The sequence below is a fragment of the Doryrhamphus excisus genome, linkage group LG21, assembly GCF_037039965.1.
Source record: "Doryrhamphus excisus strain RoL-2023G ecotype Guam linkage group LG21, RoL_Dexc_Guam_v1.1, whole genome shotgun sequence".
Taxonomy (NCBI): Eukaryota; Metazoa; Chordata; class Actinopteri; order Syngnathiformes; family Syngnathidae; genus Doryrhamphus; species Doryrhamphus excisus.
In genome coordinates this window covers 7,673,204-7,701,103 of record NC_136377.1, presented here as the reverse complement: position 1 = coordinate 7,701,103, position 27,900 = coordinate 7,673,204, and the positions used below count along the sequence as shown (strand labels likewise).

The window sequence follows — 27,900 nt, the reverse complement described above, 5'->3', positions numbered from 1 at the left end:
AGAAAACGATCAATAAATGCACCAGATCTGAAAAATGTGAAATGTTTATTGACTTAAAATTTCAAAAAGTAAAAAAAAAAAAAAAAGTGACAAACATTACAATACTGCCATGATGATAACCCATACTACTAAGTACTGGACTCAACTTACTTCAAAACAATATTAGGTGCATTCATGCTGTTTTGTAGAATTGCTGTTGGTTCTTTGTCAGCATAACATAGCGACTTGCATTATAAAGTCTTGTCTAATTGTGCCAGTTAGTCACTTTGCTAATTGGTGACAATAACCATAGAATGCACTCGGTCCAAACACTCAAGCTAAATCTTTCTGATCTCTTCCTTCATCAATACATTTTTAATGGGTCAAATAAAAAACATTTAAGATAGTCTTTACAGTTCAAAAATATTTTTGATACACTGACCGTGCTTGAGACCAGTCAAGCCTTAATGTAAAACAATATTTTATACATTTATCACACACACTTTTTTTTGTGTGAAAATACTGTAAATAATTGCACCGGTCACTAGGTCAGACATTTAAAGACACGCCCTATCAGTTCTGATGTAAACATTCACAATTATGGTATTTCGTTATTTAGTGGTCCTGGGCGCACGCACCAGCATCAGGCATTTATTGTTATTATGGTATTTAGGAAGACTATTACTTTTACAGGCTTTTACTGGCTTTATGATTTCATATACATATGACTACTTTAAATTCCACTTAAAAGTCCAGCTTTACAGATGCCACGTCTGCTCTCCAGGTGGTATGTGTATATGATGTAGACAGATGTCTTCAGCATATTATGCAAAATTGATTTTTAACAATGATATCTGTTCTATATTTGTCTCAGGAGCCTGTTTATGACCACAAAATGTGAGAAAAATCTAGTGTCTTGAAGGAAAAAAAAATTAGAAGGAAGGCTTCACTACACATTAAAATAAAGCCTTAAGTGAACACACCCGACGATGAACTGAAGCCAACTATTTGTGACGCCATTATTTGAGGAAACTTTACGACATGTCTGCCCTCATGTACTATGAGTGAGACATAAACAATGTTACATATCTTTGCAACATAAAACAACACATACAATGAATATGTATGACAAAAATAAAAAAAAAGCACTTCTGCTTGGCAACGTGAACTCTTGTAGTGATTGCTATTACGTAGCATTTATGTAAAGACCATAAAACGCCACTATTTGTCCACTACTGGAATGTTTGTAAAATATGTGTACTGTGTTTGGGGCAGCGGAGTGAAGATTAGTTATAATTCTATGGAAACACCTAACCTCTGACATAGTAACACCGACAGGAAGCTTCTAATAAAAGTCATGAAATGTATCGATTATAGACGTAAACATCACAAAAGCCCATGTTTATTATTGCTGGTTTAGTTTAAGTATAAGAAAATGTACCTATAAATTAAAAAAAAAAAAAAAAAGCCTATTGGCTAAATAAAAAGTAGTGATGTATTTTTTTTGTCTACCTACGGTTTCTTGCTCAAGTAATTCGAAGGGATCCAGCCCTCGATGTCTTCTCCTACATTCTTGCAGAACCACCAGCCGTTGCTGTTTTTCTCCAGAACCTCAAAGAGCGTCCCCACCTTGAAGCTGGATGTCTGGTCATCGCCTTCGAAGTCCGCCACGGCCAGATACAGCTCGTCTTTACTGGGTTCCTTAAGCAAGGGTGGGAGTTTGTCTCTGGGTGGTCCGGGCTTGTCGCTCTTCACTTGGGGTTTCGGAGGAATGGGGACTTTATTCAGTTTGGACTCTTGAGAGAACCCTTTTGGTCTAGGGGGTGGGGGTCTGTTGAGTTGGGGTGGTCCAGGTTTGAGCTCTGTAGGGCTGGACGGCTCCGCCTTCTTCGGAGGGGGAGGTCGTCTCGGAGCCAAGGCCGGAGGTCTTTGAGGAGCATCCTTGTGAGGAGGTACTGCTGGTTTCTCCTGACTGTGGCCATTCATGTGTTTTGGAGAAAACTTGGGTTCCTCGCAGTTCTTGCCATTATTTGGAGATGTTTGAATAGGTGATGAGCTATGAAGGGGGTTGCTAGGGTGGGAACCGGTCGCTGGGGTGTCGCTCTGATGGTTGGCGTCCCCTGAGGCGGTGCTGGGATCTGCAGGTTTAGAAGGCCTCAGCTTACTTCTTAGGTTGGTGATGTCAAGTTTGTTCTCTGCTGCTGGTGCTGCTGGTGGGTCCGGCTTTGCAGCTGGAACTGGTTTAGGTCGGATCACCGGTTTGGGCTTCATGAATATAGCTGGGCCGGTTACCTCTGGTTTCTCCTCCGGGACTTCAGACTTGGGTTTTGTTGGCTGCTTGGGTACCGGCTTCAGGTTAAACTTCTTCACCTCTTTGGCAGAAACCTTGTGACCACATTCAAGACCCATCTCATTCCGAAGATGAAGCGCTTTGCTCTTGTCCTCCTTCTTCGGCTCTGGGGTTTTCTCCGGTTTAAAAGGTGCTGACTTTGGTGGAACCATCGGTATGATGACCCCTGGCGCTGGAGGTTTCGGAGGCAAAGGCTTGAGATGATCTGATCTTGGTTTCTCAGCCACCTCCAATTCAAAACTCTTATGGATGGACTCCCTTCGCGGTGGTAGAGCCGGTTTCTCCTCAGGCGGCGCGACAGGGGCTGGAGGTAACGGTCCAGAAGTCTTGGCAGAAGCCTTCCAGTCCCTCAGCTTCGGTCGGGCGCAGGACTCTGGGTTTGTGGTGGGTTCATCTGGTAAAGGCTTGGACCAGCTATCATCTGTGCTCTGAATAGCTGAGGAACCACCATCCTCCAGTCGTAGCTTCTCCATCTCATTGGGAAGAGGAGCCAGGAAGTTGGGCCTGAGGGCGCTACTTGTCTTCTTGTATTTATCGATAAATGTAGCCGGGGCCCATCCTTCTTTGTCGTCGATTTGGATGTACCACCAACCGCTTCCATTCTTCTCAATCACCTGGTATGTAAAAATGTCGTTTTCATTCAATGTTGTACTAAATTATCAATAAAGTTACTCGTGTTGAATTTACCTCCACTTTGATTCCAGCCTGAAAGCTAATCCCATCGGGAATGGTGGTCTGGAAGTCCGCGATTGTGTAGAACTCCTCCTCAACTTGAGGTGGACCAGGCGGCTTGGGAAGGTTTGTACCACGTGGCTGTGAAAAAACGCAAGTCGTTTTATTAAAAACAATAAAATGAAGTTGAATGCAAGGCTATCTAGTGACAAGGGTGACTTAGGTCCTCAACTGAACGTGTTTAGTTAAAGTAAGCCACGTATTTGATCCTCAGAAATAAAGACTGATCGTCTTATATTTGAGGTGGAAAGATTCATACAGGATTCATTCATAGAAAAGGTGGTGGCAAGCGACTTTTCCTCCAAGTAAGTCAGAGCTTTTCTTCCTGTCACACACACACCAGTGACCAGGTAACAGGAGGATCATTTTAATATAATGGTAATCAATGAAGCGCGGTCACTGAGGTCCAAGGGCCAGCTCCAACTTGTGTGGGGGGGCGAGTCTTTTCTGTGGTTGGCCCCAAACTATGGAACTCTCTCCCCTTCCAAAAAAAAAAGGCCCCCAACATTGAAAGCTTTAAGTCCCGTCTTAAAATCCACTTTTATTCTCTGGCTTTTAACTCTGAGTGAGTCGTATGGTCCTGTGTCTTTTAGTTCTTCGTTTTTATTGTGATTGGTTTTATTTTTTATACTTTTATTGCTTTGTTTCTTGTTTTTAATATTTTAATATCTATTTTACTATTTTATTTCTTAAATGATCTTTTAGTTTTGGATTATTACTTTTTATTTTTACTAGTCTGTGCAGCACTTTGGAAACTGTTTATGAAATGTGCTATATAAATAAAGTGGATTGGATTGGATTAAAAACTGTTGGGAAGCTAAAAATACATAATAAAAAAAATAATTTTGTGGATCCATTATTTGAGGAAATACTGTACATTAATTTAGGTATCTTACTATGGAGAGGTCTCTACGTGGTGGAGGTCTTTGTCTCAGTCCCACTTCTGTCAATGAGAAGTTACATCAGTGTTGTACATGAATTACAAAACCTTTCTGCATCATCTCCAGTGACTTATTATTATTATTACTTTTGTTGTTTTCAGAAAAGATGGAGAGTCTGTTTTCTTTCTGGTTCTCTCGGCTCGCGTTGACCGGATGGCTCTGTTTGGAGAACCCGTCCAAGTCGTTGGTACTGGCGTGTGCTGCAGCGCCCGCCGCTTGCTTCTGGCTCTGAATGTCAGCCTTCTTCAGGTAGGAAGCCGGGGCCCAGCCCTCACATCCCTGGTACCTGATTGCACGAGAAAGTTTGAGAAAAAACACAACAGACCCAAGAATTAGCTCGGCAGAATATGTATACAGGATATATATTAAAAAAAACACCATAACAATTATGAGACGAGGTTATTTATTATTTATTTATGTAGTATACCACAACAGAATTACTACTCTGTATTAAAGAAGACCCATTATACAAATTTTCGGGCCTGTGTATAAAGTCGTGGACTCCTATAGAGCAGCTACATAGAATGCTTTCTAGATCTTCCAGATTCTGCGCCTATCCTGCAGTTTTTCCTTCCTCACGTCCAATTGGTCTGTGTAATTTACTCATAAGGAAAAAAAAAAGTTGCAAAAAACACTATTAGTGGCATCAACTGGATCTGGTGGGGCAACCTTTGTTTACTTTTTGTACTGTGAACTCCTATACAAATAATAGCATGTACGTATATCAACAGTGCAATGGATGCCCGAAACAACCACACTGGAGCAGTTTGAGGTTTTTGAGGTTATGGTTCTTACCTCAATGCGTTACACGTGGCAACGTGGGAGGGGCTGGAGGCTGCTTTTCCACATTCCCCAGCTACACAGTGCCGCTTGCACCTTCCAGTGAAACGTTTATGTCTCCATAGCATACCCAATACTTATTAAACAGTGCCACAGACCGACCGGGTATCTAACCCACTTTTATCCATTACCCAGGAAGACATTATTCATGTTTAAAATACACCAACAGGTCTGTGACGCTATTTTCTACTATTTTACTTGACAGGGAACCATATTTAAGTAGATGTAATATATTTATATTCAATATATATACGTTGAATAATGTACATTATATTTGTTATTTAATAATGATAATAATAAGCCCTCTTAGCAATAATTATGTTGACAGAGTGAATTACCTGATTTTCCACCAACCCTCCAAGTTCTTCTGAATAACCTCCACGATCATTCCTCTTTCCAAGTCAATCTCATCCTGGCCCCGAGCAGAGTAGGGATAAATCACTGAATATTTCTCCTCTAAAATAGAAAATGAAGGCAATGCTGTCAGTTATGATGTGCAATATACTGGATGGGATCGCTATAAAGACACAAAACTGATGTAGAAAAGAAGCTATGGAGTACAAAGCACACAATAATAAATTAAATATTGCATTAACACAGCTAACAGTGGGTATTATTAATATATTTATTATTGTTGGTCGCTTGAAGTTTGCAAAAAAAAATAAATGTTTACACAGATACTTAAAATAATATTTAATAGATTTGAAAATACTGATTACATAAACTATGTAAGAAATGTTTGTAGAAAGACTAGAGAATACATGCATAAACATGCAACCATTCACACAATACTTCTTTAGATACATCTTCAAGACTTAATACTTGATACTGTAGGTATTTGTTTTACCATATTAGATTTTAAATATTGGGATTAATTTAGTCCAAATTTAAATGTCTGCAGCCATTAATAAATAAGACATCTTGTATTAAACAATTGGCCAAGCTGGATCTCTATTTTCTAATTCTAATTGGTCGCTATCAATGATAGGCATCATTTTCGACCAATCAGAAGCCACAACTTTAAATTTGTTCCGTAAACAACATCTGTAGTCAATTACAAGTTAGCTGATGAAATGTTTTCGTTGTATCATGGCTCATTTTGTTCATATGTCAAACGTGGCTGTGGTGGTTTTGGGACACTTTTGCACTACGGTAAAGTTAGAAACTCATTTACAGATTCGAGTTTACGGGATCAATAATGAGCTAATGATATGAGCTAATAATAATGAACTGTTTGTTACACAGCAAACCATACCTCTTTCCAACCGCGGCAACACAGACGAGCTTCAACCTATATATATATATTTTTTAATCAAAATGAGCAGTCTTGCTTGCAGTCTGGCAGTTCCCATCACTGTTGCTAACTCCTCAGTAAGAAAAGTAGCTATTGGCTGTCCTCGAAGTCGCTTGATGACGTAATTAGCTATTCTGCATATCATTTGCATATGAACCGTAAGCGATGTAGGGAAAAAACCATAACTTAGGAGAGATTTAAAAAGTGAGTAAGAAGATCTTTTAGATTATAAATAAGTAAATAATAAATGTTAGACCATGCTTTATGTTTGAATCATCATTAGTACAGACTTTACAGATAATACAAAGGAGGGCTTGAATTAAAAACTGTTGAAATGAATCAAATATTGTGGGCAGTTCCATATGAATGTTGTGCACTTGTTATTGCCTACATTTCTATTTTTTCTACCACTTTAATGAGCAGAAATGGCTGTTAATGAAGTTTTGAAGAACTTTTATGCAAGGATTAAATTTACTGTACATGCACAGACCGACGTTTCCATCCATGCCGTGGATATGCACTAGATGTGGATGCATGCGTGAAATTTTAGGGTGAGGGGGAAGAAGAAAGGCATGCGTTCCACCTTGCCCAAAGCCCGTGCTGAAAAGATCCCCTAAAGTTCTGCGCCGGCCCACGTGCCTCGGCAAAGACCAGAATCTTCGAGGCGCTGACGTAGCAGCATGATGGTGAGGCAAGACAGGAAGTGAACATGACACCCATCAACCCATCTAGAAACTTCTCAATATAAGCCAGGCTTGGATTGAGTCCCTGGATGCAGTCCTGTTATTTCATTTTCCATTTTCCCTCAAAGAGATGTTGGACTTTAACAATAGAACCAACATGTACCTTCGTCTCCTGGGAAAGTGAAGTCATCAGGGTCATCCTGGGCCTCCAGGCAGGTGGCAGGAACCCAACCCTGGGCATCTTCTGAACTCACAAACCACCAGCCTGCACAGCATGTAACATAAAAGGAGTGAGTACATCCTCACATCTTCTAAAGGGACAATACTATAGGAAGTAAACTTTACACACATTTTACTCCGGTACACTTGATTTTTTCTTCAAGATTAAACACTCTTAATGCACAAAATAATATTCAAACATCCTTTTTTTGTTTATATGATGCACACTGAGCCCGTCTCCTTTCTGCTCTATTCCCCGTGCACCACAAGGTGTTTGTAATTGTGTGTTTTAGGCACAAATGGATTTTCATTTTAATGTTCCAGACTCGACCATAAGAAAATGTCCACAAAGTAGTATTTCTTATTCATAAATGCAATATTTTCATAACTAGAGCAGAGAAAACCTGTTTTTATAAAGCTTCTGAATCCGATTTTAACATAAGAACCCTCTGGACATGAAATAGCACCCCTATAGTCACCTTTACACTTGTATTACCTCATATTGTTAACATAATAAAGGTAGGCAGACAGTAAGTGACGTCGAGGCAGGGTGTTAAGAGATGAACTAAATTTGAAACACTTATATATGCTAGGACTATGTTAAAAAACATAGCATTTCAGTATGTGGAATCAAACTATGGAATGGATTGAGTAAGACCCTCAAACAATGCACAACGATGAGCCAATTCAAGAAACAATACAAGCAGTTGATGTTTGCTAAATACAAGGATGAAGAGTCTTGAACCAGTCATGATGTGCTATATATATATATATATATCACTATATTGACACTTACTATGGTACACATTATGTCATTGTATGGTCATATCACCTCGTACTTCGGTACGTGACCAAAATAAAAATAAATAAATAAAAAATACATCTAAAAATAATAAATCTAAAAATAAAAAAAACGTAAACTATATTAGGAAAGCAGGAAAGCAGGAAGTGAACAAATGTAACAGTAACTGATTGTAAAAGTACCAGATGGAGGGGTAGGATTTAATAAGCTTTGCTTCCCGCCTTGGATTGTGCGAACTTACCCGACTCATTTTTCTCAATGACCTCCACCACCTGACCCACCCGTAGGCTGATCTCAGAGCTCTCCTGCTTCTCGTAGTCCGTTACCGCCACATACTGGTCCAACAGGAGCGGGTCCGCCGAGGTGGCGTCTCCTGTTAGCGTGACATCACAGTCATTTCCTGTCTTCTGTTTTTGTTTTTATGAGAAAACCGTCTCGTCTCAATAATGTAGCAAAGCCTCCACTCAGCCAAGAGCTTTTGACATAGTCACTAATTTTGAACATCACTGTCCCAACCCAATCAAACGTCAACTAATGAAGGTCATGACATGCCAACAATTCCAAGATAAAAAATTGAGAGGAGGCTTAACTAGACTATGAAGAGTCATCCTTGAATGCGAAGCAGGTGAGGTAGCAGACGTGATTGGAGAGAGAGAGAGTAGAGTAGAGTAGAAACAAACATAATGATAGGGATGGATGTTAGAGAGATGATTAAAAGGTATAGACTGTTATGCCAATTATAACCCAGCACCACAAAAACAGACCCACCACCAACACCATGAAACATCAAATCACTGGTAGAAGTCATTGCAACCCACTCTGGTTTCAATCCTGACTCAGTTAAAGCCAACAAAACCTAATTTTTACGGTTAAGACCAACACTAAAGGTGGATATGTAGTTGCTACAAATATGACGGAATTATATTGAATTTAGGTGGGTGGCATGAATAAAAACAAGCATCTCAAATACTGCACCTCAGACGCACATCCTTCAGTAGGCGGTGGCAAAGCAAACACAAAAATGATTTAAATAATAACAAAAATAACACCTTAATAAAACTTCAATTAAACATGACTGTGATTATTATATGATATTAATTTTCAACCGCTTATCCTCACGAGGGTCGCGGGTGTGCTGGAGCCTATCCCAGCTGTCTTCGGTACACCCTGGACTGGTCGCCAGCCAATCACAGGGCACATAAAGACAAACAACCATTCACACTCACATTCATACCTATGGACAATTTGGAGTTAACCTAGCATGTTTTTGCACACTAACCACACGACCGCTGTGCAGCTCTATTACATGATATATTTACGTATATATTTATTATGGGTGTCATGAGACAGCAAACCCACAAGACAATACAATTAAGCAATAACATATTTCATAATACTAAAAAGATTAGAGTAGTATGTCTCTTTAAAATTTAACCCTAAACGGCTGCACGGTGGCCCAGTGGTTAGCTCGCAGGCCTCACAGCTAGAAGACCCAAGTTCAATCCCACCAATCCCGGCCATCTCCGGTTTCCTCCCACATTCCAAAAACATGCTAGGTTAATTGGCGACTCCAAATAGTCCATAGGTATGAATGTGAGTGTGAATGGTTGTTTGTCTATATGTGCCCTGTGATTGGCTGGCCACCAGTCCAGGGTGTACCCCGCCTCTCGCCCCAAAAACAGCTGGGATAGGCTCCAGCCCCCCCACCCTCGTGAGGATAAGTGGTAGAAAATGAATGAATGAATGAATGAATGAATGAACCCTATGCCATGTCTGTGCTGCAATGTGGGATCACGCATCACTCATTAGCACCACCTGGTGGCACCATTGGATATTAGTTCCCTGAAAGGTGTCTGTTTAATTTGTTGATGAGGTGAATATTTTGGTCACGGCGTCCGTCAGCAGAGGCTATTATTTGAGGAAATTTAATCACATCCAATAGATTAGTTTTAGGCATAGTCTGACAACAACAAAAAGACATTCTGCATATCTATATACTTTCTTATTGGATGTTTACTGTATAATATGTATTTACAATTGCTACCTATATAGTAAAGCTGTATGCACTATATTGTACTTTAACTAAATCCATAGTAGCCACCTCCAATTCCAAAGTGCAGCTCGGGAGGGTATTGAGGGGGTGCGGAAAGAAGTGTGGCTGGTGTTTCTCTATAGCATAACCTGCCAGGTCAACACACAGCAGGACCAAGCATGACAGTCAGTGTCTTACTACCTGGCTTTAGGAAAGTAGTCACTCTCTCCACAAACCCTGATGGAAAGGAAAATGAATGGAGAAGAAAACTGAAAAGGAATTACATGGATGCAACTTAAGAGAGAATGAAGGAGAGAAAGATTATCAAAATAAAAATGTGAAAATTAATGCATCTGAATTTGGACGACAGAATTAATGCTGTTATTTCACCACTAGAGGGCGACAATGTAACATCGGCATAAACCTAAAGCATCAAAATGGGGGGTTTAAATTTTCAAGAATGTATGAAAATAATAGAAACTTACATTCACCAACACACACACTTATTTATTTTATTTAAATGTGACTGACCTGATTTCTTCTTTCCTGTTGGTTCCCTGTTAAGCAATAAAACAACACATTAAAACCAATAACATTTGTAATCATAATATCATAATAATAGTAATAATAATAAAAGTAATAGTGTCATGATACACTCAGCCCACAAGATGAGATTTGAAAATTACTTTTAAGAAAACTTCAATGACAAAATATAAGACTGGACAATTAGATGTTTTTTTTAAACTTAAATATGTCACAAAACAATGCAGGTACATTTTTTAATGTTTTATAACAGAAACAAAAAATTATAAAGTCTATAAATAAATAAAGTCTAAATAATGACTAGTCATGTATGCTGATGTGGTTATGTAAATACACAGATTGCAATAGAATAGCTGTATGTTTACACTATAAGAACTACACTTCCCATGATGCTTAGAGTGACGTACTATATGCAGTAATTGTGTTTTTTATCTGACAAATCTTAAGTTTGATCAAATGTAGAATAATTAATCTTTCTGTTTGGACATTAGCACCGCTGCAGCTGTTCAACTCCGCTGGAAAAAAAAAATGCCGCAAGTGATGCTGGAAACACAGAAAGAGGATGCATTGCAAGGTTTATAGTGCTTAATGTGCGGTTCTAAACAAGACATATCATCACGTTTTAATTAGCATTAAGTAACAAAAGTAAGCAATGGCAAGCTTCCAGTAGCAATATACATCCTGCAGTGGTGGAAAAAAAACGTCTTTACTTTGTATATTTAATTCCGATTCATGATTTGATTGTAAATTAGTATGTATAAAGAATAAGCAGAAGAAGATGGACGGTGTGTATAAAGTGTTTCCACATAATGTTGTTTTTGAGGTCATTCCGTTATTGTTGATTTGCGTTCAGCTCTGTTGCTGTTGTTTCTGCCTGTCCTGCTGCTGGGATAGGCTCCAGCATACTCGTGGCATAGAAAATGGATGGATGGATAGTTGTCTATGCGGTTTAGGACAGTCGAAGTACAAAAAAGCCATTAGGGCTTTTCTATAAGTGATATTTCAAACACAATCTGATGTTTAACTGCTTTAGACATCAACTAGATGAACAGAACATCACTTTGGAGCCTATTTCTTGCCTCAGTATCATACTTTTTACTTCATCACCTTCCCTTTCCATCTACTTAAATCACTCACGTTTTGGCAACAACTCTCTTTATTATCCTTTACCAACAACAATATTGTCAGGCTCATAATGCATTCCTTCGATCTCTCAAGCTGCTTACGCCTCGATAAATCCTTCATCGCAAGTGCGGCCAGTTATGCTATAAAAAGAAATAACAGCCTGGGACAAGCTAGGCCATTTAATAATGGGGATTATTCAAGAGCAGCAAGGACTGCTGCTCTTTGCCGAGTTTCTAGGGGAGGTGAAATACGGGCCTGGGATGCACAATATAGAGTAATATGAATATTGTGTATGGTGTGGTGTTTACCTTTAGAAGAAGTTCAACCTCTGGATTTCTTTGCCATTTGAGATGCATAATTTATACATTTATATTATTACAAAAAAAAACATGGATGTGGATTTAGGTTTGTTTAACTTTAGAGGTGGCGTGACCTGATATGTGCAACTTTAAAAAACAATTTTTCCCTAAGATTTAGTTTGAACTCCTAGTTGTTTGGATTGATGGTTGTTCAAATCTCAAATCTCTCTTTGGACTTTCCTTCTTTCCCGTCTTCCATTTACTATCCCCTTGCAACACTTCCTCTTCTAAAGACTCATCTTCCTCTTTGCAGTTAAAAGTACATCATTTTTTTCCACTCTTCTCTTCTCTGCGTCTGGCTCTTTTAAGAGAAAGTCTTCAGTCCCCCCCAACAAATGATGCTGCACAAGCACAGACAGATTTAATCTAATTTCAATAAAGACAAACCAAGGTCCTCCCTATATTGAGTCAACTCCCTCCCCTTCCTGCCTCGCCCAACATATGCTCGGGGGCTTTGCACGAGGAGTTAGGAGCTGTTTGTCCTTGCAACCACCTACAGCCGTGGACGGAATACAGAAGAAACCATGTAAGTGCTGATGAGACTGAGAGGTCTGGCTGTCAGACACCATACATCAATATCAATATAGTGCTGACTGCTTTTCATTCTTGCATCCCTATTTGCATTCAGACGGGCAGTGGCGCCATTGCATAGAAGACCAAGAGTATATTAAAGTTAGGGATGGTGCAGTATCCAGTACCGGTATCAGGTTCTGATACCAGCATCATTTACGGATTCAGAATATCGTCAATTGCGTCGGAAAAAATTAAACCAATTAGTAGTCAAGCAAAAATATGTTTTATCCGATTAATGGAAGGAACTTTCGGTAGAATACTCAAAATTACTACAATATTCAATACCTGCAGCTCTAATCCCAAATATAAAACAATCCTTTTGCGGCAACTTTGCAGATTACTGGTGTGTGTGAGTGACATGAAGAAAAGCTCTGACTGGAAAGGTTTTTCGCAGAATCTGTTGCATGTCCTAATATAAGACAACATCTCTTTTAAAGATGTTTATCTTTTGTGGAAAAAAACAATACATGTGTATACTCAGTGTGAGGAACGTACTCTTTAGGTGGGTTGAGGTCTTCAGGTCTGGTCTCAAAAAACACTCTGACCTCTTCGCACTGAGAAATGTAGACTGGAAGCTGGATGAGGGCCTGGAAGGGTGCAAGAAAGGAAGATTCAGTCACTCTACCACATACAGAAGAAAGCTAGTTCTCATTAGTTTGTTTGCCATAGTTGCAGTTCTTCGGTTACAAAGTCTTTGGAACCGTAATTTCCATAAAATTCCAGTACAATTCCCGAATTCATTGACCACCAAACAATTTCAGCCAATCCATTATTCTTTTGGATATTTGCAAAGTATTGTAATGGCCCGAATGTTATACATCATCTAACATTTGAAGGTCTACAGATTTATACATGCAAAACCAACAGGTGGCTTCAAACATCTAAAGCAAGTCAGAGGTTTGCTTCCTGCCACTCCCAATGTACCCGTGATCTGAATCGATGCAGCTGCAGATGTGTCTCAAAAGTTGGGAAAGCTAGTTCTCATTAGTTTGTTTGCCGTAGTTGCAGTTATTCGGTTACAAATGAAACTATAAAAAAATATGGTCCTCAACAAACCCAGAGCAGTTCTTCTCGGGAGTCTTTGGAACCGTAATTTCCATAAAATTACAGTACAATTCCCAAATTCATTGACCACCAAACGATTTCAGCAAATCAATTATTCTTTTGAATATTTCCAAAGTATTATAATGACCCGAATATAAGACATCATCTTACATTCGAAGGTCTAGAGATTTATACATGCAAAACCAACAGGTGGCTCCAAACATCTGAAGTAAGCCAGAGCTTTGCTTCCTGCCAATCCCAACGTATCCATGACCTGAATCGATGCAGATGCAGATGTCTCAAAAGTTGGGAAACAAGATTTTCCTTTGGTTACGCTGCCATAAATAAATCACAAACGTAATGTTGATCTGTAAGCACTTGACTCACTTAAGAAGTAGTCCTTTCAGATAAAAGACGCAGTCGTAACTAAGCAGCACAGTGGTCTTATTGGCTGGAAGACCAGAATCAATATCCCAGTGAGCCTGATGTTGTTCATGAAAAGGCTAAAAAAATTATTATGGGCCTGCAATGCTTCCTCCCTGTAATTTTCCACAGGGACAAATGTCTGGAGTTATTGTCTTTTATTATTACTGCTTCATTTAATGTATTACTGTTGGGTTTAATTCTTTATTTAATGTCATTCAAGTGTTTTGTCAGTGACTTAGGAGTTAATTTAAGTATCTGCGACTTGACTTGCATGAATCGCTAACCTGACGACCACCTGGTGGTGAGTATAGTAAAGTTATCAAACATGAGCAATGTACCATACAATGGACATGTTGAAGTACTTCATGTGAAAATGGCTTTTGTTTCATGTTTCAAAGACAATGTCATGATCCTGTTCCGTCTTTGGTCCCTCCATTGATCTCGGCTTTGCCTTCATGGCCATGTGGAAGATCACTTTCACAAGACAGATGGACTCTGACAACACGGCTGCCATTTTTATTATTCTTACCACTGCTTTTCTTCTTTAAGTCCCACTTTTGTCTTTCAAAAAACATCCAAAAAGGAGCAAGACAGACAATCGCCCCTCACGCTTGACTCCCAAAACCAGGAAACAGAACATCTCCTGCCAAAGACCTTGTGCCACGCCCTCTTCTGCTGTAGCTGGCAGGAAAACCTCAATACTATCCATCAAGCTCTCTCTATCTGGCCTCTACCTCGGGTTTTAATACTCTTAAGTGTTTCTCTTCTGTCCTCTGAGGGAGCACAGTGTCTCTAACGTCAGGACTGGCAGCAATGGGATGGAAGCCAGACACCCAAACTAAGGTGCCCTTGTCCCATGTGGCACTTACATACAGCGTTAGTAAAGCCACTTTTCCACGAGCTGCCAAAGTCAAAAATAGCCGCTTGCTGATTCATAGTGTACACAATATTGCCCATTCACGGTGCTCCTGAGCTGAATGCTTGATTTACGGGTGACCCCGCCAACGACTATGTCTGGCCCTGTGACCGACGGAAAGCACAGAACGGTGCATGAGGTCAAAGTTCACTGCCAACCTTGGATTTATGTCTTTCTTCTTGTCAGTGCGTGGCCCGTCCCCTCATTACGATGCTCCCCAGGGACGAGATGGGAGGGAGGGAGCAGCCAGCGTACATTACTGCAAATGGACTTTATGGGTGTTCTTTACAGGAGCTGGCATTAAGGTAATTGTGTGTGTTTGTACATGTGTGTGTCTGTGTGTGTTTTCAAAGAACAAATGGAATGAGAAAAGGATTACCTCCACCAAGCATGAATCAGTATGCTATGTTTCCAGTATACAAGAGCTGTGCCAATGATTTTATTCCTTGTACCCCGAATCCTAAGCCTAGCCCTAGTCCTAATACTTCTCGACTATTTCAGTGTCTTTTATCCAAAACAGTGACATTAAAAAAAAGGCGCGGTAAGCATGTTGTTATTGTTATGCCTTGGCAGAGGTCTGCAATCCTTTGCGAGCGCTTGTTTATTATGGTGTTTTCCTCACAAGCATCATCTGGATCAAGCAGCATGTGACCTCATCCTCACTCAGCAGTTTAGAAGTTGATGTATGCAAAAAACAAAACAAAACAAAGTCTCTATTTTTCCATGTATGTTTTTCCTGACTTCAATAAAAACATAAGATTTCCCAACCGGGGGAATTCCACACGAGTCAGGTTAAGAGAAATGCAGAGAAGGTCTGACTCAGCTCTTCTCCAGCATCAACATGACGTTCCACCTTGTCAACAGGGTGGATGAAAACAATTTATTGACTTAAGATTTGTTTTTCACGGTTAAAGCTTGTTCTATGCGTGGATGCCAATGGTGGTAAAGGTCCTTCCCATAAATACCCAAAGGAAAAACACTCCCCCAAGGCAAGCTGTTACATTTAAATACTAAAGTCAAAGCTAACATCCTCCAAGTTCCCTTCTCAGAGAAGTGGAGGGAGGTGTGAATAGTTTAAGCAAACTTGTAAAATAGAAGAAAAACACCGCCTATGCTGACTAGAACAAGCTCGGCACCACCACACTTCTGGCCTTTTAGATGACAGTAGACAGAGATCGTCAGAGTCCTGACCTCAATCCCATTAAACAACCTTAAGATGGATGACAGTCACACTACAAAATCTTGTCTAAAGTGTTCCCGGACGAGAGGAAGCTGATGTACACGACAATAAAACGGGTCAGAGGCTTTCGCATCAAGCTTAATGTTCTCCTTTTGCTCGAAAGACACACTTGGTGTGTGTGAGTGACAGGAAGAAAAGCTCTGTTTCAGTTGGGGAGTGGAGCTGAACCAAGTACTGTAGTGCATTTCTCGCTCTTTTGGAAGGTGATTCATCTCATGCTTGCATCTCTGTGGGCCACTTGGTGTATGTGAGTGACAGGAAGAAAAGGTCTGACTCAGTTGGGGAGTGGCGCTGAACCAAGTACTGTAAAGCATTTTTCGCTCTTTTGGAAGGTGATTCATCTCGTGCTTGCATCTCTGTGGGCCACTTGGTGTGTGTGAGTGACAGAAAGAAAAGCTCTGACTCGGTTGGGGAGTGGAGCCAAAGCAAGTACTGTAGTGCATTTTTGACCCTTTTGGGAGGTGATTCATCTTGTGCTTGCATCTCTGTGGGGCACTTGGTGTGAGTGACAGGAAGAAAAGCTCTGACTCAGTTGGGGAGTGGAGCCGAAGCAAGTACTGCAGTGCATTTTTCGCTGTTTTGGAAGGTGGTTCATCTTGTCCTTGCATCTCTGTGGGCCACTTGTTGTGTGTGAGTGACAGGAAGAAAAGCTCTGACTCAGTTGGGGAGTGGAGCCAAACCAAGTACTGTAGTTCATTTTTCGCTGTTTTGGGAGGTGTTTCATCTTGTGCTTGCATCTCTGACTTGGTGTGTGTGAGTGACAGGAAGAAAAGCTCTGACTCAGTTGGGGAAAAGTGGTTTGCCACCTGTTGGTTTGTATTTATAAATCTCGAGACCCCAAATAATACAGTAAGATGACTTGTCTTTTTTGAGGCTTTTTTCCTATTACTGTCTTCTATTTTGGACAATACAACATGAGCTCCAAAGATCGGGTGTGAATACTTGTCGATTCGACACAAAAGAAGAAAAAAAAAGGAAAAGTACGAATTTTACTGGCAGTAATAAAGGGCCTTATATATACCTTCAGTGGCATTCATTACAATTTCATTCAGTCCTCATAGACCACATAGCAAGTATGAACATGCTCCGCCATGGTGCGTATACTCACCCTGCAGTATTCATTGATGGGCCTCAGCCTTTTCATGGCCACATCTCTGATATGGCTCCTTCTGAACAGGATCTTTCCTGGATAAAAATAAAGAATTATACAGGTTTAAGTGTTTGTACGAAACGCGTAACAAGTTGTGCTCCACCGAAGGCCAATGAGGACTTTGTTTTCCTGTCAATTGCCCCAAAGGATTGTAATTAGCTGGTCTTTTCCAAAACACAAATTATGCTGTCACTGTCTGTGCTTATCTCCCTGACTTAGCAGTAACTACAGGCACAGACAAGCTAGTCAACTGCATGACCTTATGTATGTGTTTCCCCTCCTCCTAAAATAAATCCTTAAACCTAAAAGGTTGAAAATTTGAAAACATGCACCCCTACTCTGTTGACCCCATAAGTCGGATTTAGGGTGTTTGGGCACGAAATACACACTGTTAGGGCACTGGCATGAACATGTCTGTAACATCAACTAAAATATATACTGTAATAGCAATACATACTGTACATACTGACCTAATACATACGTCATAGACCATTTCTTAGATGTTTCTGTTTATTTGAAGGGATCTTTATTTGATGTGCGCCAATGAAAATATTTGCTGGTTAGTTGACTACGGACAAAATCTAACAAATCAGATTTGACTATGACAATCCTATGACAGCCTTGGTTTACAGTCATGATTACCATAGAAACAGAACACTAAAAACATATCACATCTTTGAGGAATGTTGGAAATTTTGAGATCAGGCAATGGTATCTTAGTTTCATGATACAAATGAGACCCTGAGAGCAACAAGACACTTCTGTAGTAAGAATCACGTATTTACTTGAGGTTTAGATTAGGTTTTGAAGGTCTTTGTACGTTATCTGTTTGTCTTGGGAATGTGAAACACATGTCTGAACCAACATGAAGGGAACCACAAAGACAGAATGCAGTAGTCGCAGAGTAGAAAGGAGCCTTTAGATTGCTGAGTGGATAGATGTGTGGTTGACCTCCCCTCCACAAAAAGACCCCAGACTAACTTGCACTATTTGCACAATAGCCACAACCACCAGCAAAAAATAAAAAAATAAAAACCAGCGTTTCCTGGTATATGCATCAGCAAAAATAATCACAAAGAATCTGAAGCACATTTTGATTATCACCGTATGCATTCCACGGACAAGGGGGGGTTTGTATTTGATGGTATGAGGAAAAAGGAGTGTTTTTCTATCTCGTTCCACCTCCTCCTACTCAGTTAATCAAACATTGTGTGGATTTTTGTGCATATATCTGCTCAATGATTTCCAGAAGTGCATGGCCTCAAAGAAATCCTATCCTAGACCTTCCTAGACGCATTTTGACCCTTGACCACACCCACAGTGTGAAGTGGACCTCCTGATTATATGAACCAAACCTCCAAGGTTGCACTCTTACCTGGTAGGAAGGGAATGATCCTGCGCTTGGGATCTTTCTGACCTCCTTCCACTGGGAATTTATCCAGTAGCTCCATCTGAAACACAACAAGTAATTAAAATTAAAATCTTCCAAAAACGCACTGAATGGAATAAATAGCTGTGGATGGGTCACTTTTTTTTTTTTTTTTGAAACAAATCAGCAGTTCCCGGGCCAGTAAATGAAAATGAGTCTGGCAGTATTTAGGAATGCACAGAGCAGATGGTTGAGCCAACCACCAACCGTTACCACCCCACCCTCGGTTCATCATATGCTGCTGCAGCTAAGAACACTGACATTGTAGAACATTTCTGTTTTTGTCATTATGGAGGAGTAGTCGAGAGTGCCTTTTGCAGTATAATATTGCCTCAACTGTCATTTTTTTTAAGTATTTGGGAGTGAAAGTAAGGTAAAAGTAAGAGAATCTCCTGAGTCAAGCCTGACGCAGGTGATATATTAATAACAGCATTGTCATCTATAATTTACAGGTGCGGGGCCCAAGTTTGTAGACGAGAGGAGATGCTGAATCAGCCCTTGTAAGGTAAAAAGCAAATGAAGCAAGATTAAATATTTCAAAACATGGTAAAAAAAATAATGCAAGATATTTTTATGTGTATAAAACAAGAACATTTGACTTGCCACCCTGCTTGATTCATTCATTCTTGATCATTTTACATATTTTTATTATCATTGAGACCAGCCATGTTGTTTGGTCTACAGTGCCACTGAGACCAAAAGACAGGAAGCAGAACTAGAGGTAGCAGAAATGCAAGTACTGAGGTTGAGAGTGACCAGGATGGATAGGATCAGGAACGAGTACATCAGAGGGACATTACATGTTAGAGGCCTTGGAGATAAAGTCAGAGAGGCCAGAATGAGATGGTTGGGACATGTCCAGAGGAGATAGTGAATATATTGGTAGAAGGATGCTGCGTTTAGAGCTGCCAGATAGAAGGCGTAGAGGAAGACCAAAGAGGAGGTTTATGGATGTAGTGAAGGAGGACATGAGGGTAGCTGGTGTGAGAGAAGACAGGGTTGGATGGAGGAGATTGATTTGCGGTTGCAACCCCCAAGGGAAAAGCCGAAAGAGAATATATATATATATATATATTATATACTGTATATAAATTTGTATATATTTGGTCCAAAAAAATGTGTCGTCTTATATTCAGGGTTTTCTTAATACAGTATTGTATCCCAGATTTTAATACGTAAGCACATTTATTGAACATAGAAAATGAACAAAATATCTTTCATTCATTCATTTTCTACCACTTATCCTCACGAGGGTCGCGGGGGTGCTGGAGCCTGGACTGGTGGCCAACCAATCACAGGGCACATATAGACAAACAACCATTCACACTCACACTCATACCTATGGACAATTTGGAGTCGCCAATTAACCTAGCATGTTTTTGGAATGTGGGAGGAAACCGGAGTACCCGGAGAAAACCCACACATGCACGGGGAGAACATGCAAACTCCACACAGAGTCCTAGCTAAATAGCAAAATATCCTGTCAGTCAAAAATAACAAATACCTTTTTTTCCAATCTTTGTCACGATAAAACAAGAAAGAAAAAAAAGAAGTTGACCATAAATCAGCCAAACCCAGAAGACAACACATAGGAACCAGTAACCCTCCACCCACACATTACAACCTCTCCCATGTCCGATTACAGACACACCCAGTCGCTCTCTGTCCTTGCATCTACTCTGTAATCATCAGAGACACTCAAGGCAAGAAAGTGCATCCGCTGGGAGTGAATAGGCTCACCAAAATGCCAGTTACGTCAAGCATCTCGTATCAAATATTCATGTTGGATGGCGACCTCAACTTGACTTACAGATGACACTGAAATATTTTTGGCCAGCTGGTGGCCATTTTGATGCATCAAATTCCATAAAATAATACATATTGTACAAAAAAAACCTAAAAACCTTCTTGTTTCTACTTTTTGTACCTAAACATATACGTACAGATATGATATAGTCTCCAAAAGTCAGTATTGTCTAAACAGCTAACAACACAAGTGAGATAATTGTCTTGCTTGGTGCTGGTAGCATCACAGTATGAGGCTGCATGAGTGGTGTAACACAAAGGAGCTACGGTTCACTAAAGCAAAACACGATCCCCTTCCTTAGGAATCGGGGTCACATGGTGCGGAGGAGCCCAAACACACTTCCAAGATGACAAGTGCCTTGGCGGGAATCTGAAGGTGATGGAGTGGCCAACTATGTCTCCTCCAGGCCTGAACCTAATGGAGGAGTGCAGGGATGGAGGCCAACATCCACCAGCGCCAGCAGTGATGTCATGAAGGAGGTTTGGAAGAAGATTCCACTAACATGTGCAGCTCTGGTGAACTCCACAGTCCACACCCAAGAGGATTAAGGCAGATTAAGATGTACACCGACTACGGTAAAGCATACCCACAGTATTATGCTTTGTGAAGATATTAGATATTATTTGAAGATAATGCTTGCTGAAGTTGTGTGATGTGAGGGCTGCCCCCCCATTTGTTCAAACACAGATCCACAGAGTGATATTACTAGTGTAAAGGAAATTGTAGGGGTGTTATTTCATGTCTGGAGGGCTCTAATAATGTTAAACCATATTTAGAAGAATTCTGTTTAGAAAGCATTAACCAAATACACCTCACTGGACCATATTTGTATCATAAACAGACTTTATATGTTGTAATATGGAAATATTTGCTTTATTAGTAAGGAATCCTTTACAGTAATTCACTCATCACTAGCCACGTTTACATGGACCCAAATATTCCAATTCCATTCGGTTTATTTGCTCAAACGGAAAGAATCTAACCTTTGTCCTCATTCCGAAAGAAAAGTGCCAATCCCAATGAATATATAATCGGATTCACAGGGGTGGAATATTCCTTTCCCCAATCCGATTGAGGTATCTTGTACCCGCTCAATCTTCTTTGTGGTGTTTTCTTTTTCTGTTGTTTATTGGCGGTTGGCAAGCAGCTTTCATGTGCATTACCGCCATCTGTGGAACAAAATCTAAACCCTTGTATACGCCATTCACAAGTCCAGTTTTATTAAAAAAGAAAATACATATCGATATAAAACATGTGCCGAGCTTAATTATAAAATATTAGCAAGATTGAACTTTATCTTTTCCTGTTCCCGGGTGCGTTCTTTCCGCCAATGCTGAGGTATGACGTAACACGCAGCTCGAGACGTTCTTCGATTTAAAAGAATGGAGGCGAGCAATCGGCACTGGACTGCTGCGGAAAGTTTGTTTTTGATTCAAACAAAATTTCAAGACTGGACGAAGGAAAAACTGGCAATATGGAGTTATTCCAACAAGTGAAAGAAAAACTGGAGGAAGTCGGTATCACGTGATGTTGGTGTTTACGCTTTACTGTGCATGCCCCATTGACTATTCTGGTTGATTATAGCGGCGCATGTAGACACGCGATTGGAATATTCCTTTCCATGTATACCGTTGCGTTTGGAAAGGTCATTCGGAAAGAGAAAAACTCCTCATGTAAACGTGGCTACTGCTTGGTTTGGTGAACCAACTAACCGCAATTAACGAGGGATTATTGAATGTCAATTATTGCACTTTGCTGTATCATATCAAGGTACAAGGATGTTGGGCATTAATGATGGCAAAATATCCTGTCCATTAATACCCCTGAGTAAAGCTTAGTAACTCAATTCTCTGATTCACAGACGTGGTCCTCCAGAGGACTATAATTTGTCTGGTCCGTATCCGCTTTAGACCACATCACCCCGTAAATAAAAAAAAAACATCAGACTCTTGTTAATGTAGAGTGAGAACAAATGCTGCTCTCTTTTGCAGCCTCTCAGCCCAAAGATGCTCGCATTCAGGCCACTGTACATTCTTGTATGAGGTCATTTTTTTAACCCTTTACATGCAAGAATTATATGGGGAAATATTACGCCATTACAGCTGGATTCAGAAAATCCCTGTTAAAGGTCAGTCAATTACAAGGAAACAAAACACTTTGCTGTGCTGTGCAAAATTAGCCCCCAATACTCCAATAAAACGTGACTCCGCATTATTAACACTTTTGATTACCGCATGTGGAAAATATGCAACAGCTGTTAAGAAGCAAGAGGCGATGAATTGGATTTTTTCCAGCCGCTTTAAAGTCTCTCCAAAAGTTGGGATCCTTTGAAGAGTGGACACGTGTGCAGCATGGAAAACTGTGCTTGGTGGCATAAACGCAAGAGGATGACCCCACAGTAGAAACATCTCTCTACTTTTCCATCCCTAAGGCAAGAAACCAGTCTACTTCTGGGGAAAATTGGTTCTTTAGTGTCAAAACAGTCATTATCACACCGTGTAGACCAGTTGGCAATGTAAACTTTATTCTAACCAGGTCAATCATCTGTGACGGATGCAACTGAGCTACTTTTACAAGAAACGGAATGAAAGTGGCTAGTTCCTATTCAAATTCAGTGGAACATGGAAAGCATCTGGGTGCTCAGTGCAGTATCAGACAGTCAATGAAATATCAATCGCATACATCAGGTAAGATGCCACCATAAATAGCCCGTAGCTGAAAGGCTAACATGACAGAATTTTACTATTACACAATTTCCTATTGGAAAACTGTTGAAATTAAAACAATACATGTAGTCGTCCCTCACAGTTAATTGGTTCCAGATCCGACTGATCAAAGAAGACCTGTTTATGACTTTCTAAATGCAATTTTTTTTTTACCATTATTAGAGCTGTAGACATTATATAACACCCCTATAGTCACATTTCCACTCCTATTATTCATCGTTTACAACACAAGCCACTGCAGGGACACAAGACAAGCATGCTACCGAGCTAAGTAGTTAGCCGCCAATTTATTTATTGTAACCTTAAGAAAAGACGATAAAATAAGAAGCCAAAAGTGTACCACTTCCACACGGAATGAGATAAGAACTTTTTTCACTCGATCGTGTAGTACAAGCCATGGCTAACCATGCTGTGCTAAAGTCATGTAATCTAATGCAATGTCTCATTGCTGACTCCTAGTGACCAAAATACTACATACAGGTATAACTTGTCTTTCAATATTTTTTCACTAATAGTAGTCCATAGTCAGACCTCACAACGAGGAGACCAGGGTTCAATTCCACCCTCGGCCATCTCTGTGTGGACTTTGCATGTTCTCCCTGTGCATGCGTGGGTTTTCTCCGGGTACTCCGGTTTCCTCCCACATTCCAAAAACATGCTAGGTTAATTGGCGACTCCAAATTGTCCATAGGTATGAATGTGAGTGTGAATGGTTGTTTGTCTATATGTGCCCTGTGATTGGCTGGCGACCAGTCCAGGGTGTACCCTGCCTCTCGCCCGAAGACAGCTGGGATAGGCTCCAGCACCCCCCCCATCCTCGTGAGGATAAGCGGTAGAAAATGAATGAATGAGTAGTCCATAGTCAACCATTAATTAATTAATAAAAATCAGTGAAATTGATGTTCGAAACGCGATGTAGCATGAAACGTAAATGGTGTTTTTGATATTGAATGAGTTAATAATTGTTATTTTGTTGTATATAATATGTAACTGTAAGGCTTCAAGGTTATGACACTGTTATATATTGTTAAAGATCAGGTCATATGCAGCTGGTGGTTGAACTAAAGCATCAGCTGTTTGGACCAGCTGTGTCGATAGGAAGTGGTGAATAACACTTCCTGTTGGCCCCAAAGCCAAGTCCCTTTAGTGTTATATATCCTACAGTGTAAATTCTCTCACGTTCTCACAAGTGTGTGCAGCTATGACCTGGGCTGACTGTAAAGTAGCTGAATATGATGGTAAGGAGCCGGACAGGAAATTAAGAGCGAGCAATAAGAGGAGATGAATGACTGGAATCCGTGTCATTAAGCCGATGATGTCATGACTACCGCCTTGTCTCGCATCCAGAATCCACAATTACATTATATACACCTACTAAAAGGGGGAATATTATTTTGCTTGAAAAAACACTGGCCTGAAAACACGAGTTCAGAACTTTCCATTAATTTTTATGCAGTCAAATGACTTGTGCCTTATGAGATGATATGGCTATTAATATTAAACATTTTAGTCTGAGTGGAATAAAAGTTCACGTTTCAATACGTCTTGTCAATTTAAAAGGCCTGTAATCTGATTAGGGTTAGTCATGTGTGCAGTTTGTTGTCCTCCCTCGAGTCCTTGCTTGCATCGCATCTTATTGGCTTGGAAAGAGGAAGGGAAACTAAGACGCTAATGTGATTCCGTCCTTGTGCAACACACATGGCCAGCATGATGTTTGTCAATGATTCAGACATTTTTGTGGTCATCACACATCCATCCCTAGCGTCACCCCGCCCCCCCTCCAGTATAACGAACACTGTCTTTGGTGGTGGAAATGTACCTACGTAGAAACAAATTCTGAAATGCTAGAAATGATATATTGCTCACCTGCAGGTCGAAAAACTTGCTGTAGCGTCTGTAAATGATTTCTGTGCTGCCATCGCTCCAGGATACTTTGATGATGTAAACCTATGGGACAAAGGTGGAAGTCAGAACATTTTTCTTAGCTTTTTTACTATTGATTTGTCATATTTGCTTTTGTTTGTCCGTTGGTGTACTCTCACATGAGTTTTTCTGGTTCAAGGAAAATAACATAAGCAGGACTGAGAAAATGGTCTATACTTTCTGCATTTTTATTCAGATTTGCACCAAAAATTGCTGGCTTCTTCCTCAGTATGTGTGACACCAATGTGCAGATTTTGTTTATAAATAAACCAAACAACTACCAAACAATTCAACATAAAACTAGGGACTTGGAGCTTGCCGGAGGTAGTAAAGTAGGCAACAAAGGCTAAAGAAAAAAAGAATGTGATGGACAAATGTGGTAGTAAAGTAACTGTTATGGTTAGCGTCTAGCCTAATAAACACAGTCTGTTAGCTTGACCCGGTTCTTAATTATCTTCCACAGAGAATAGTGGTGACTGGAAACTCCCTGCTGACTTCATTTCTAGACCTTGCTCACCCTTCAGGGGTAACATAAGTCAAAGATGACAATGGAAAAGCCAGCAAAAGAAGCTTTTTAAAAACCTTAAACTCTATTATGGAAAGCAGGAAGTGAACAAATGTAACAGTTACTGATTGTAAAAGTAAACTGTATTATGAAAAGCAGGAATTGAACAAATGTAACAGTTACTGATTGTAAAAGTACCAGATGGAGGGGTAGGATTTAATAAGCTTTGCTTCTTCCTACTCCTTTTGGACATGTGGAACTGTGAACTGTATGTGATTATGTGATGCATTTAATTGTAATCTGATGCATGTTCAAATGAAATAAAACCATTACCATTAAAAATGCTTTATTGTAACAGTACAATGCATACCACTGCATGCCAGGGTGCATAAAAGTGTCCAGTCAGCAAGTTTTAGATAAAGAAGACACAGATGGAAAACAGTCTTGCCAAAGCATCTTTCCAAAAAACACTCACGCTTTGGCTCTATGAATGCAAACATCCGAACATGCAGCGGGGGTTCATCGGAAACCAAACCCCCCCACTGCACCTTTTTTGGCAGCATCGTGTTGAGCCCTGCTGGTCACATGATGTCATGTACTTGAACAAGCTCCACATAAACAGAAAAGAATGATGGAGGCTCTATTGTGTAGCGGAAAGAAATGATGCTTTGTCTTTTGGACAGTCTTGTTTCCCACACAGGGAAGCAAACAAGATTCCAATATATGTTTTGTTTTTCCCAACAGGCGACAAACAAAACCGGAGCTACTATGCATAAAAGTTAGTTAGAACATTGTTTAAATAAGTACACATAAAAACTTCACAGTGTACAATATCCAATACAAGATAACATATTGGGCCTGAAAAGGACAGACTTCTCCCCATATGAGTCAGAGCTTTTCTTCCTGTCACTCTCACACACAAAGTCAAACAAGTTTTGAGTATCTAAGGAGTAGAATTTCCTTTTTGACTCATATTCACGATGCGATTTCCAATAAAAATGATTCATTTTGTGTACAGGAAGATGGGTTGTCTTATATCCGGGTTGGTCTTATGTTCGAGTTCATGCTCTGACACTGATAATTAATTTGTTCACAGGGAGAAACATTTTGCTTGATTCAATATTCTAACAGTGAAAATATTGTGTTGCCTTGTCAGGTGTTTTAGTTTAGGACTGTCAGTTCTTTCACTTAACAGTAGAGGGGGGGGGGTCATATTGTCATTCAGGTCAATACAATAGTAGAGACATTGTGTACCTGGTGTTGTGGCTAATGAGTGTAGTTTTGCCTAAAAGTAGGAATAGGAGTTTGCAATGTAATCACTTGGGAGTCGTCTTATATTTGTTTTCAGTTTGTGACTGTATGATTTCTTTAAAAGTAACAAAAACAATGAAGGGGAAATAGAGGATGTCTGATATTCAGTATTCAGTAGGGTAATTTAAGTTTAAGATTGTGGATATAGAATCAGAAAGTTTTCGCTGGAAATATTTTTTACGTAAATTTTTGATTTGTTGATCCCCAGCTAAAGCATGCAGATTCAGGGAGGTCATAGGTCATACGACACAATTAAATGTATCTCAATGACACTGAAAAGTACAGTGTCACTATGTCACACCCAAACAAAAAGAGTGTTAAAACTTACTCCAAAGTTGACATTAACCTTATAGAATTGTTGACAGCGATTGTAACCCATTAAAGTTTAAACTCTGATTTATATTCCTGTTAAATGAGATAATAATACTCATTTTTTTGGCTAATAGTCCCGTTAGAAGTCACAATGCGAGCATCTGGCAGAGAAGTGTAATTTGATCCTCTCTTTGTTTTTACTTTAGCCGACAGGAAAAGGGAGGAAAGCTGCACAATGACCTGAATATGTTGCACAAAAGCAGCAAAAGCGTTGTCGCGTCAATGAAACAAGTCTTACGTAGTGTTTGCTGGGATTTCTCCGTTTTTGAACATCCTGCACGGTCACTTCTTGCACGGTCCTCCTTGGCATGATGTCCTCCTCGGTGGGTCCCCTCCAAAGAGATCAATCTGACGTCCTTGTGGAGTTTTTTCGGAGGGGGGCTGAGCGATCTAAAAGTTTGCACAATAATGATTCTGTAGTCATCCGAGATATAGATCTGTTAGTTTTTCCCACCCCGGGAGATTGTCCTAGTTCCCGCCCACGTCACAGGATCCAGAAGAAGTTGCAAGACTTCCTAGTTCCTAGCTCCTTTCTGCTTTTTGTGTCCCGTCTCAATGACGGTCTTTAAACACACTCCC

General features: G+C 40.1%; 1 protein-coding gene across 4 annotated transcripts; it reads right to left on the bottom strand.

Moving 5' to 3' along the window:
- Positions 1-34: 34 nt before the first annotated feature.
- Positions 35-27,900, bottom strand: sh3pxd2b (SH3 and PX domains 2B). 4 transcript variants are annotated; one of them, XM_078787634.1, is made up of 16 exons: positions 27,776-27,900; positions 27,560-27,711; positions 25,077-25,157; positions 18,624-18,699; positions 17,207-17,283; positions 12,968-13,059; positions 10,404-10,429; positions 10,074-10,109; positions 8,082-8,213; positions 6,983-7,084; positions 6,720-6,803; positions 5,181-5,298; positions 4,089-4,288; positions 3,958-4,004; positions 3,017-3,142; positions 35-2,943 (listed from the first exon to the last, which is right to left on the bottom strand). In XM_078787634.1, the coding sequence occupies exons 2-16, from the start codon at positions 27,629-27,631 to the stop codon at positions 1,492-1,494; spliced, it is 2,721 nt and encodes a 906-aa protein (XP_078643760.1). In that variant the 5' UTR covers positions 27,632-27,711; positions 27,776-27,900; the 3' UTR covers positions 35-1,491. The 4 variants fall into 4 exon arrangements, with proteins under 4 accessions (XP_078643760.1, XP_057944218.2, XP_078643761.1 ...); XM_058088235.2 differs by lacking the exon at positions 6,720-6,803 and having other exon boundaries at positions 27,560-27,882; XM_078787635.1 differs by lacking the exon at positions 10,074-10,109 and having other exon boundaries at positions 27,560-27,882.

Excerpts from the sequence above, each read along its gene's own strand:
- sh3pxd2b (XM_078787634.1), bottom strand. The coding sequence starts at position 27,631 with ATGCCAAGGAGGACCGTGCAAGAAGTGACCGTGCAGGATGTTCAAAAA. Across the intron at positions 17,284-18,623 it reads GATCATTCCCTTCCTACCAG|GAAAGATCCTGTTCAGAAGG; the intron begins GTAAGAGTGCAA and ends ATTTTTATCCAG. Across the intron at positions 8,214-10,073 it reads GACTACTTTCCTAAAGCCAG|GAGACGCCACCTCGGCGGAC; the intron begins GTAGTAAGACAC and ends TCACGCTAACAG.